The sequence below is a fragment of the Callorhinus ursinus genome, unplaced genomic scaffold (assembly GCF_003265705.2).
Source record: "Callorhinus ursinus isolate GAN/ISIS: 27379988/994484 unplaced genomic scaffold, GSC_fseal_2.0 scaffold4, whole genome shotgun sequence".
NCBI lineage: Eukaryota > Metazoa > Chordata > Mammalia > Carnivora > Otariidae > Callorhinus > Callorhinus ursinus.
The window spans coordinates 9,812,814-9,825,672 of record NW_027397066.1 but is presented as its reverse complement, the minus strand read 5'-3'; the positions used below and the strand labels follow the sequence as shown (position 1 = coordinate 9,825,672).

The following is a 12,859-nucleotide window of genomic DNA, read 5'->3' as shown; positions in this document are numbered from 1 at the left end:
CAGAAGTCAAAGTGGACGCGAAGTGCTCACTTCCGTTACCTCATCATCTCTCATTCCTCACTACTGCGTGAATTCATAGTACAGTTCTCAGTGTTTATCAGGTGATGGAATGCACAGAGAGAAATGAAGCACGGGGTCATGTATTCTTTTAAGTGACAGAGTTGGGATCGGAGACCTCTGAGGAGGGAACTCTAAATCTCATGTTGAAAATTTTTACTGCTCTTTTTTTTTCCTTTCCCCCTTAGGAAGATCAGCCAGTAATCATTAAAAGGAAAAGAGGAAGACCTCGTAAACACCCCTTAGAAACAGCGTTAAAAACAAGTAGGTATTTGTTGTATTTTCGGTTCATATGCAAGACATTTTCAGGGGCACCTGGCTGGCTCAGTCGGTAGAGTGTGCAGCTCTTGATCTCAGAGTCGTGAGTTCGAGCTCCATGTTGGGGATGGGGCCTACTTTTAAAAAAAGATATTTTCAAACTGATTTTCTAAGTGAGATTTTATTTCTTACTTTTTAGAAGAAGACTGCAAAACAGATACTGGCATCGTCACTGTAAGTAATTGTGACAGATGAGAACTCTGGGAGTATTTGCCCTTGACCTGGATAGTGTATACTGCAGTATTCATATTTCCCACTACTTTATTTTTTTAAAATATTTGAAAAGCATTAAAAGAATCCCTTAAATAAGACACTGAATAACCATTTAAATAATATTTCAATTATTAATGTCTTTACATAAACATATTGTTCTTCAGTCTGATCCCATCCTCACGTGTGAGTTTGCTTATATAAAAATTAGGGACTTACCTTCTTGTGGTCATCCTTGATTAAAATATAGAAAATAGTTGTTTTATACGGTTTTTAGATAATGGCTTCTTTATGGAAACCTCCAGTGTGTCTCACCTCTTACTGCTGTCTGTGGAGTTCCTTTCATAACAAAATGTACACTGATTTCAAGGCAAGAAAATCCTCAGGGACACTTTATCTTTTTCAACTTTCTTTATCTTTGACCCTGAAGTGTGTAGTCAACAAAATCATTGTATCAAGACTTCATTGCGTGACAGCATTATTAGAAGGACAAATGTGTATCCAGTGTCCTACCAAAAGCAAATGAGGTTCCAGCCTCGGCTCTGCCCCTTACTCCCGGAATTGTGACACTGGGCTGATCATGTAACCCTCTTGAGACTCCGATTTCCTTGGACATAAAGTAGCATAACAATACCTACAGTACTCATCTCAATAGAATTATTACAAGACAGCAAAACCAAAGCGCCATAGGCAAATGCGTTTGCCCAAATGTAAGACAGCGTGGGGGATACGAACAGTGGCTGGGCCGCGTCACCTCCCACGGTCCTCTCCCAGCATCATGGCGGAGTGGCTGGGGAAGGGGCTCGTGGCAGCCCTAATTCTCCTGTTGAGAGACCATGTGTTCAGAAGCATGGCATCCGTATTCACTTGGTATTCTTAATCAGTGGCAAAAGATAGGTTCCAAATACTCTGCCTACGTAATAAAGGTCCTAAACCTGCCTTGCAGAACGAATGACTTTCTTTGTGATGATGACTAACTGCTGACTTCAGTTTTTTGTTGGTTTAAATTTAGGTAGAACAGTCTCCACCTGGCGGCAAACCAAAATTAACACAGACAGGTGTGTACCTAGAGCATTGCTCTGCATGGGATCTAAGGAAGGGGCGAGGGCAGCTGGCTGTGGGGACGGTCTTAGAGTTTCATTGTTTCTCAATGAAGTTGGTTAAAACGGTTGTCCTTGTAGCCGTGAAGACTACAGCTATTGGTTTTTCTTGTGATCTGAGCCCTTCTTGGTTTTGGAAGTCTGTAGGAAGCCTCCAGAGAGGAGGGTGAAGGCAACAAAGAGTAAAATAGGGACGACGCTGGGCACCTGGGTGGCTCAGTCGTTAAGCGTCTGCCTTCGGCTCAGGTCATGGTCTCAGGGTCCTGGGATCAAGTTCCGCATCGGGCTCCCTGCTCCGCGGGAAGCCTGCTTCTCCCTCTCCCACTCCCCCTGCTTGTGTTCCTGCTCTCGCTGTGTCTCTCTCTGTCAAATAAATAAATAAAATCTTTAAAAAATAAAATAGGGACGACGCTGCTGTGTCCAAATCATAATTTACTGGATATGTTTAAGGAAGAAGTAGATCAGCCTGGGAACTAGGCACTCTTACCAGGAAGACGGGAGTTTACTCAAGAGCCTATTCTCAGGAGAAGAGTTTTGAAAGCAGCCTGTGTAGCTTCTAAAGCCAGAGTGCAAGAGATAAAACTGTTTCAGTTATTTTTGTCCTCATTCCAAGGAGAAAAATAATCCAAAATGTTGACAATGATTGGCTCTGGGTGGTGGGATAATGGGAACATTCCATGTTGTTACCATTGCCTGAATTTTCCAGAATTTTTACAATGTGTATATATTAATTTCATGGTTAAAAATTTTTACATAAAAACAACAAGCCCAGGGCCCCTGTAGCTCAGTTGGTTAAGCATCCAGCTCTTGATTTTTGGCTCAGGTCACGATCTCAGGATCATGAGATCGAGCCCCATGTCAGGCTCCACGCTTATCAGGAAGTCTGCTGGAGATTCTTTCTCCCTCTCCCTCTGCCACGACCCTCTGCACACCTGCTCGCTCGCTCGCTCTCTCTCTCAAAATCTTTTTTTTAAAAAAAGGCAACAAGGCCTTTTGGTGGGTTTTAAAGGGTTGGCATAGGCAAAAAAGATGAATGTGACAACTGTTTTGGATGGAAATGTACATATTCTCATCAAGGTAAAGCAAATACGTAGTTAAACCTTTCCACATAATTAACTGTGTGATCTTGTGATCGTATTTCAGTTTTTCTTGTCTTTTGGAAAATTAAGGTTGATTTATTATTTTTTTTACAAGGGGAGATTCTGTTTCTGTTTGCTTTTTAACCAGTTTTTATTCATAACTTTATAATATTTTTAATCCATACAACAAGAAACCTTTATAATTTGAATGCCCTGTAAGGACTCTAATTTGGGCTGTGTGATTAGTGTTTTGGGGTTTGGCAGTGATTTTCCGCGTCTGGGTAATGATGACCCGTTATGACAGGCTTCTTCGCTGTCAGCCTTCTTGGTGTAATTCTTCTGTCTACATCAGTGTACTGAACTTGCAAAAAGGGTACCACATGGACCTCACCACCAGTGAGAAGTACCTTTGGGTTGTTGAGTGTCCAGGGAACATCCTCGTAACTTTAACTTCAAACAGTGCATTAAAGTAAACTTCATTTTTTCCCCAAGATATGTTGTCAGGAAACTGTAACATCTACAGACAGCAAATATATAAAGAATAGGCATACACAACCTAAAATAGGCTTAAATGTGTACTTTTCTAATTGCTCTGATGTAACTGTTTATAGTCAAGAGAACCGGCTTTCGTACTACTTATTAGGTCTGTACTGAACAAATTGCTTAAATTAAGTTACTTAAGTCTCGTTTTTCCTAACTACCAAAGTGGGGTTGTGACAGAACGGGAGCCATGTTGAGATCTCAGTGAGATCTGTAATTCTAACCTGCGGGTCCTGGTGTGTTTTGAGGGCTCCCCAGATGTCCCTTTCCTCTTCCCTTTCTGGGTGCAGAGCATTTGATCTGAAAGGGACCATACAGGTGGTCAAACCCAGGTCTTTATTTTACGGATGAAAAACTGAGGCTTGAAGAATTTAAGTAATTTTCCCAGATTGCGTAGGTTATTTGTGACAAGTCTGAAGTGCAAATTTGGAGGTCCTGACTTGCATTCGAATGTCCTTTCTGCTAGGTATTTTGACTCAAACTTTGCTTGCCTGATACAAAATAATGATAAATTGTAAAACGGTGCATTAGTCAGCACTGGTACATTCAGAGACAACAAGCCAGACTGTTGAAAGTTAATTTTACACTAAGCTAGTGTTAATGCAGACATTTTCCTTTTCTTAAAGATGAGTCCAATAAAGAAACCACTACCCTACAAGAAAGAAGTATAAGCAACGTAAGTGTCAGTTTTCTTGTCAAGGTATGTCCTTTGGGAATCAACTTAGTATATGTTAGTTAACCATCCTTTCAACTTTATTTTTATTGCTTCTAGGATGATGGTGAAGAAAAAACAGTAGCAAGTGTGCGGCGGAGAGGAAGAAAGCCCAAGCGTTCGCTCACTCTGTCAGATGATGCTGGTATGTTTCTGGCACATTCTTAATTGTGGGGTCTTATCATTTTAAAATAACCTTTTTAAGGGTTTTCTCTTGATGAGGAAAAATCCAGTGGGGCACAGCCAGTATTAATATTACATAAATATGTGTGAAATGGCTCTAATCCCATGTCAGAAATGGTACATCCCAGATGCTTTTCAGAGTACATGTGAATTTTTCATGAATGCTGGCCGTGAACTGCCTAAGTAAACTATCCCAAATGTGTTTGAGATTAAGTTAAACAGTTGTGAATTGCAAGTGCTGAAACAAAAGGAAATGGAAAACCACTTCTTCTGCTTCCAAGTCCCTAATACCCTACATTCTGAACTCCACGACTCTCCTCTGGAAGTGTCTTGGGGAATTGTACAATCCAGGTGTTACCCTTGTATTTGAACAGAATCTTCAGAGCCAGAAAGAAAACGCCAGAAATCAGTTTCTGAAGCCATTGAGGACAAGAAAGACCAGGAGTCTGAGGAGGAAGAGGAAGAGGAGGAAGAGGAGGAGCCCTCGGGAGCCACTACAAGGTCCACCACCAGATCAGAGGCCCAGAGGTAACGGGGGCAACAGAGAGCTTCCAGAGGCCTTCACCAGCTTCTCCGTCAGACAGCAGCTTTGGCATTTAGGGATTCTCTTTTCCTTGACTCACTCAAGCCACAGTGTAAGCCGTGTCCTTTAGTTTGTATCTTCAGCAGAGAGCACATGCTCTTAGCCCTCGGACACTGCAGTTCTTCTTGGAGAAACCCGCCTTCCATCTCAAACCACTGTTGAGGATCACAGCAAAGTCTGCCAGGTTCTAAATGCCTGTTTGGTGGAACCCATTCAGTTCCTGTGCAGATATTTATTGAGCCTCAGTAGGTGTCTCAGATACTGTGCTGGGCCCATGGGTGAAAGACCCTGTGTCCAACACAGTCCCTACCTGTAGCTCGCTCAGCTCCAGTGCGAGAGGGAAGGCAGGCGTACCCATCACTGTCGTAGGACTCATGTGATTCCACAGTGCTGTGGAATAGGTTGACCATGTGAAAGTGCCCATATGCGACCATTTTTTACTAACATAACTTAATTTCATGTTTCCCAAAGTCTATTCTCCCAAACCCCAGTATAGCCAGAAGCCCCTGGAAAAAAAGAGTGCCATGGTCGAATGAGTTTTGGGATTGCCGGTCAATTCCTTCCCCTTCGTAAGTCACAGCACAAATTAAAATATTAAGAGCTCGGCATAGTCCTAAAGGAAAGAAACCTATTTAACTTTGTCTGAACAAACATTATTTGCCAATTATACCCCCACCCATACCCATTAATCTCCATCAATGTTTTTTCCCCACTGCACATTTTGAGACAAGTTGCATCCGTTTACAGTTTAACGTTACTAAAGCAAGAATGTTTTCCACTTTCAGGGTGATTCACAAGCTGTTAATTTGGTATCATCTTCTGTCATTTCATTAGCCAACATTAATCAAAAAGTTCAGGGACATTTACTTCAAGAGTATCACTTACCAAACCTGTCACCATAGTGTTACAGTAATAATGTCTTGGTTTATATAAAGACTTATATTGAGCCTATTTCTATTTACTTCATACTTGTACATTATTAGCCATTCATGCCACGGTTTGGTTTCTCAAAGAATCAGATTTTAGAGCCACAAGACTTTAAGAACTCCCGTGGGTGAAGGTAAGGTGGGGGTCTCATATTTGTTTTTTAGATGGAACAACTCAGATAAGTAGAAGAGACAGAATCAAGTTTCCTGCTGGTGGGAGAGGGTCGGGGTGCTGGAACGCTCCACCCCAGCACCACCGCCTCCTTAAACACTCACGCAGAGATCATCCAAGACAGTAGGGCCCCACCTCAGACAGTTTTGTTGGCCTTCTTGCTGTCTTTGAGTGTCTAAAAGTAGTAGCGGTCAGGTTTGCCTTTTAAAATTCATTCTTTGAAAACAAATCTTACTTGACTTATGATTCTGTAATCACCTAGACTGTCAGTGCTCTTCCTTAATGTGCCTTAAGAACTTTTGATTTACAAATGGATCCTTTTCTCTTAGTTTAGATTCCTTGGCATCAGTCGATTGGTTCCCAGGCTCTTGCATCTTCCTGATTGCAGATTCTTGGGGTTGGCTGGGGTCTTCGTGGGTTAGTCCTGGTAACTGATCAGTGCTTCACTGTCTACACCAGCATCTCCTCTGCAAAGGTCTTTCTGCTTGCAGCCTCCACAGGGGCAGGGAAGCCGCCTCCTCGGCGTTCTCTTCCTTGTGTCTGGTAGAAGCTGGCCTCCCTGAGGTGTCTGCTCATGTTCTAGTTCTTCTCTTGGGGCTTCTCTGCAGCTTTTCCCAAAACGTTGGAGGGCAACTTCCGGGTCTTCTCTTATTTTGATTCCCCTCCTCATCCCTGTTTGTACTGGAATTTATCTGCTCTCCTGTGGAAGCACAGGTTCTGCAGAGCGTGGGCTGATGAACTCATAAGAGGGTTGCCCCACCGTATCCTGGGGGGACATGCTTCCGTGGGCGCCCAGTCTCCGTTCCCTCAGCTGGACCCACACACCAGCTCAGCAAGTCCTTTCTCTCGCAGTTGCGCTGGCAAGCCTGCTCTTCCGTCCCCTGGTCCTTGTGCAGTTGTCTGCTTGGACCAGTCGCAGGGCCTGACCAGCTGGCCTTGTGAATTGTACTGCCTTGTACTGTCCTGGTCCCTTGTTCTACTCTGATGAGCACTTGAGGGATTATTACCTTGTTGGCCAGGGTATTGTTTATTATCACAGAGTCATCTTTCTCTAAATCATGACAAAATACCCCGCAGAGTAAAAGCAAAGACGCCATCATGTAGGCAATTAGTTGTGGGTGACATCAGACCCACTTTTTACCAACAGTCCAGAAAACCAACCATTTTTTGCTTTTCGTCCCCATTCTCTGACTCACCCTTGAGGAGCATCGTCCTTTCTGCAGAGGCCCCGGGCCTGGCGTGTTCAGGGTACCGCTGCCCGGTGTTTCTGTCATCTGTTTCAGAAAGCATCATAGCAAGCCATCAGCATGTGCAGCATCCACGCTTGGCAGCCCAGAAACCATTTCTGCTAGAAATCGCCAAATGTTAGCAAAAGAGAAGTTATCTACCTGCGAAAAAGTTAGTAAATCTCCCCTATTAGGAAGGTAAGTCCCTGCTTACACTTGAAGTCATTTTTAATCCCCAGAGACTGTTTTTGTATGGTAATGTTTTCTTCCCAAGTTCCTTTAAGATTTTTCTCTTGCCAGATAACTGCCTTTTGGGGATCACTGGTTTCCCAAATGGAAACCTACTCCAGAAGGTATTGCAGGGGCTGCAGAAGGAACCTCAGGCCTCGCTTTCACGGCCTCCTCCAGACTTGCCTTTGAGCTTTGTGAGCCTTACGCACTGACTCCCGCCCACCAGGACCAAAGGCGAGGCGTGTTTCTTTCCGAGTGGTTGCAGGTCCGAGTACTTGGCTAAACCAGCACGGCATGGTCAGTCGCATCACAGCCCAGAATTGTTTCTGTTTCAGCCAGAGTGTTGGAGAGGCGATGGGGTAACAGTAAAACAGCCCCTTCCGGCTCAGCCCCTGGCCGGCTCCTGCCGTCCGCAGCCTCATTCATCCTACGAGCCTCCCACAGGCTGCGCCCGGCCCGCCTTTGTGGCCTTGGCTTGTGCTGGTTCTTGAGTGCCCTTGCTGTCGGCCGCCAGCAAGCCAGGCACTGCCGTCCTTCACATTCCCTCCTCAGGAGGCCCCCACTGCTTCAGTTCCTCTCTGTCCTTCCCACGGCACTTCCGGCCTGCTCTGCACAGGATGGTGGTGTATGCCCTCTCTGAACTCCAAGCTTCTTCCTTGAGATGCGGGTCTTGTCTTACTTTCTGTACATTATAGCAGCAACAGATAAAAAGACTCTTCACAGTGTACAAAAATTGTTGTGACATCTCTTACAACAGTTGATCTTCTAGCATACGGGTAATGTAGGTACGTGCTATCAGCCCTGTGTTCTAGAAAGGGAAGCACAGTAAAGTGCCAGGCATCTTTCATATGGATTCTTCCATTTAATCCTCATTAAGTGAAATGTTTTATTTATCCTTATTTTATAAGTGAGGGAAGGAATCTCAGGAAGGTCTGGTCCGTATTTCTCAAAATGGACCTGCAGACCAGTTGGGGGAACTCAGTGCTAAGGTTCTGATTCTGTAGGTCTGGGTTGGGCCTGAGAGTCCGCCTTTCTAATAGCGCCCAGGTGGTGCTTGTGCCACTGGTCACAGACCACACCACGTTGGGTGCAGGAAGGGGCCTGGCTGACCCCTCGAGCTCACACGGCCCGGAAGAGGCACCCTGACTCACCGCTGTTGTCCCGGCTACGTGGCATCCAACACAGCGCTGGCGTGCCAGCTACTCAGCGAGGAGGTACTGAGGGGGCGGCCGGTGGCTCTCCCTGCCACGGCCTGAACGGGAGATCAACAAACACTGCTCGTCAGCTCTTCCCCACACGTGCGTATCCGCGGACACTGCATCCCGTACAGCCGTACGTGACTCGGTTTGAGTTTATTTACTGGGGCCATCAAAAGAACCGTAAGCAAGACCTGCCTTTCTATCCGTGCAGCCCCATTGGTCCATCTCCTGCAATTTTGATTTTCCAGGCCTTTTCCTTCATGGATAGAACCACGGCCGCTTGCTGACACGTGCCTTTGTGCAAGGTGCTGGGGAGAGGAAAAGGAGTAAGACCCAGCAGCTGCTGTGGAGAAGCATCCTAGCCAGGGAGACATGTGTCCAGGACTTGCAAGATTTTTTGGCACCAGCCACACTAAAACTATGTTGCAGTATACTTGCAGAGTGCTCACATTCTGCCCCTATCACTGCAACAAAATTCTCATGAACCAAATTTAATAGACGTCGCACCAGTGGTATTTTCTACTGTGGTCTATTTGCATGTTGTTTTAAAGTCAGCCCTCGACACAAGGGTTTGTTTTTTTTGTTGTTGTTTTTTGTTTGTTTGTTTTGGGAGAAAATCACTTTATTCTAATTCACAAATGAGAACATGTTTTAAAATAATGACTGTAGCCTACAGTTGGAAAAAACCAGCAGGTACATCACAGTGGTAAGCGCTCTGGTGAAGACAGGAAGTGCCGTGGGATTTCCAGAGAGCAGCTTGCTCTGTGGTGAGGAAGGCTTTCCCGAAGGACTTGCTTTTGAACTGGGGCTTGAAGACACGGACGTTTGCTAGGTGGGAGGTGTGGAGTGATTCTCTAAAAACTCACATGCCAAGCATGAAAATGTGAAAGAATGTCCTGTGCTTGGGAATGGCCGTGCTTTGGCAGGACTATAGCCCAGGGTGGTGCAGAGGTCAGGGCAAATTATAAAGGACTTTGTGAATTCTCGGGATGACTTTATCCTGAGAGCACCAGATAGTCAAGAGGAATATACACGTAACAAAGAGGACAGTGACTTGATTCCTTGGGATTTCCCACAGATAATTCTGGCAGATGGGAGAGCAGGCGTAGGCTGGTGGCAGGGAGATTGGCCAGAAGGCTGCTCTGGAATGGCCATGCCTTTTCTAACACTGCCAGCTCTTCTCCGTGACATTGTCCCCTGAGACATGATCGGGCACCGGCGAGCCATGGTCCACCGTCCTGTGCTCCTGCTGTTCGCCTCAGCTGGGGACAGCGCGGGGGAGGACTGGCTGCTGATCGTTTTGTAAATGAAAGAACCAGGACCCAGAGAAGAAGGTAGATTGACCCAGGTCCGCACCGGGAGTGTGACCGAGCTGGACCCGGAGCATAGGCCTCCGAGCTCCTCCTCTGTGCCGTTTGGGTGTGAGCTAGTGAGCAGATGACCAGTTAGCACTGTTCTTCTAGAGTCTCCTCTTCCCATATGAATGTGACCCAGGTTTTCTCCTCCTGGCTCTCAAGTGCTGCAGAAACCTTCCCTGTTTTAAAGAACTCCCAAATTACCGAAGCTGCTCCTTTCAGCTCTCACCACTGCCTTGACTTTTGTTCACTGCAGATCGAAGGCCCAGCTGTCCCCTTCTAGCAAGCGCAAGAGGGAAACCAGTCCCCCCGGAGCCCGAACCAGAGGCCAGCAGAGGGTGGAAGAAGCCCCTTCGAAGAAGGCCAAGCGGTAATCCTGGCCTCTACTGCCCCTGGCTTGTCGGGGACACAGCCGAGAGAAGAGAATCAAGCCTCGGGGCCATAAGCTTTTTTTTTTTTTTTAACCAGGGAGAGGACATGCATGTGCTCTTAAGTTCCTAGGTGCAAGCTTTTTCTTGTTCTGTTTTAAACAGCTTTATAAACTATTGTTCATAGAAGATATTATGTACATTTATTTCAGATAAAGGAAAATAAGTTTACTTTGTATCTGAACTCAAAACAAAGTAGTTGTATATTTTAACATTTGAAATTGGGATTTCCCGATGTGACACATCACTAATGCAAACCCTTCCAGCCCATCAGACACCAGGCTGCCTACTGGTAATCTGTGTACAGTATATAAACATGTAAAAATAGGTTGTATTTTACTCTATGTATGATGCTAATCAATGAACACTTTATTTATTTTACAGAGAAAACTTATCTGTGAACTTTACTATATATCTGTTTATTTTATTTTATTATTTTTTTTTTATAAAAAAGGGGTTTTAAATGCTATGCAGTCATTAGTAGAAATGTTTTAGGATGCTGCCTGCCTTGTAACTCTCTCAGTATGATCTGGCAGGAAATACAGAATCTTCTCGCATGTACCCAAGTGAAGTAGTTTAGCTCAAGAAAGGGTCTGCATTGCTTCTCTGTTCACATTTGTGACTGTTTTTAAGAATGTAACTTGTTTTTAGATATGCTCGCATCTGTGACTTGACTTCCAGCCCCACTGGCGTGAGAGGTTCTGGCCCAGGTGAAGTCACATCCTGTCACCCGCAGCAAACATGCCTCTGTCACTGTTCTTTCCTCCCTCTGTGCTCTTCCGAGGCTTCTGCCCGTTCTCCTTCCATACTGTCCTTTTCAGTGAAGGGAAATGCATCGAGATTAGGTCACTCCTGTCTTCTCAAGCTTCAGGATTTTATGTTGTTTTATACGCAGTTATTTTCGGACAGAAACTGGCTTTATTGCCAGATTCTTTTTTAAACATGTTTTAACTCCCATATGAACAAACTGTCCAACTTAAGTTTTTCATAAAATTAAATTTTTCTTAAGATCAAATTTGTCTCTAGCAATGATGTGATGAGTTGCCAAATAATTGAGATTATTTTAAAATGTTTTGTTCATATTGTTTTATAATTAAAATTTACATCCAGTGTGTGTGTATTTTTTTTGACTCTTAATGTAAGGTGGATATTTCTGTCATTTTACATGGTTTCTTACAAGATTTTATATATAAATTATAAAATGTTTCCAAAACTTGAGTGGTAAGAATTTTTTTCTGTATTTTAAATTTTCTCCCTGTGGAAACCATTTCTTCTCTCCAAATACTTGGTCTTAGATATGTTGTTCCATTTTCACGTTCAAATACGAGTCCGTGGTGGCCTCTTGGTAGAATTGAATGTGGGATCTGGAAGGGACCTTGGAGACAAGGAACAAGATGAATTTAACCAAAGCCCAAAAAGCTAAAGTGATTTTTCTTAAAGTTAGTCAAGAGAAGCCAGAGTAGGTTCCCAGGCTCCAAAGTCCTTGACCAACAATCTGCACTGTGAGTTTGAGGTTGGTTCACCAGAAGGGCACACCTGAAGCTGTGTTCTCAGCGTGAGAGCAGCGTGTTCAGTTTAGTCATGCCTGCTCTGGGCCCGACCTCACAGGGACTGAGCAGCTGGGTTGTGAGGAAATGCTGCCTCCTAATAAAGTTGGAACTAAATATTGGCACTGGCATGTGGAATTTTCTGGCGGGAACTCAACTAGACCATTTGGCTTCCAGTTGTTCTGAAACCCAGGTAGGAAGGAGATACCGTCCTGGGGGCCCGGGAACTGCTGCAGTCCTTGGTCATCATGATAACTTGGTCCTACTAGTATGTAGCAGAAGGAAGGCTGGCAATGCTACACCTTCTACGGTGCACAGAACGGCCCTCGCCTCCACAGAAACGTGTATGCCAGATGCCCGTAGCTTCCCCCTGCAGACGCACAGAAACACCAGACCATTGCCATACTTGCCGCTGCCTGGCCTCGGCTCACTGCTCCTCCATGAACAACCCGGACAACAGCACATCTGCTTTCCCCCTCTCGGACCTGAGATGGAGCTGGCATAAGCCAGCAAGAGTGCCCCTGAAAATGGCATTGAAAGTGATGGGGCTAATTCCTCTTCAGCTGAAGCTGGTAGCCCACAACCACAGTCCCCTCCCTCCTTCAGGCCTCTCAGCATCACAACCCTCAGCCACCACCACCACCTAGACTTTATTAAAGACTAGAACCTGCTAACTATGGCTTGTCCTAAGCACCCCAATTGGAAATGGCCGTCCCGTGGCATTCCTCTCCCTGACAGGATCCCACGCTCAGAGTGGTTGGTGGCAAAGCTGGGACTGAACTCTTCTAACCTCCAGGTCAGGGTTCTTTATGCGAGGCCCCGTGGGAGGGGGCACCGACGCACCTCAGCAGCAGGCCCACCAACCTGAGGACCGTCATCTAGTGGAGGTTTACCCCAAACATCCTTGCAACTGATGAACCTAACCGATTTGAGATTGGGGGTTGATTCGAATTCAGAAATGCTGGAAAGGATTGCTTTCTGTATTTTACTTTC

The 12,859-nt window shown here is 45.2% G+C and overlaps 1 protein-coding gene across 4 annotated transcripts in view; it reads left to right on the top strand.

Annotated features, from left to right (window-relative positions):
- Positions 1-11,983, top strand: part of BOD1L1 (biorientation of chromosomes in cell division 1 like 1) — a 54,128-nt gene extending 42,145 nt beyond the window's left edge. For 2 of the 4 annotated variants that reach the window (XM_025887107.2, XM_073891438.1), the window contains exons 20-27: positions 246-321; positions 515-549; positions 1,598-1,643; positions 3,931-3,980; positions 4,077-4,161; positions 4,574-4,727; positions 7,164-7,304; positions 10,148-11,983. In XM_025887107.2, coding sequence (XP_025742892.1) covers positions 246-321; positions 515-549; positions 1,598-1,643; positions 3,931-3,980; positions 4,077-4,161; positions 4,574-4,727; positions 7,164-7,304; positions 10,148-10,265 — 705 coding nt within the window. In that variant the 3' untranslated portion in view covers positions 10,266-11,983. The other 2 variants (XM_073891437.1, XM_025887108.2) reach the window with 2 other exon arrangements.
- The last annotated feature ends 876 nt before the right edge of the window (positions 11,984-12,859 follow it).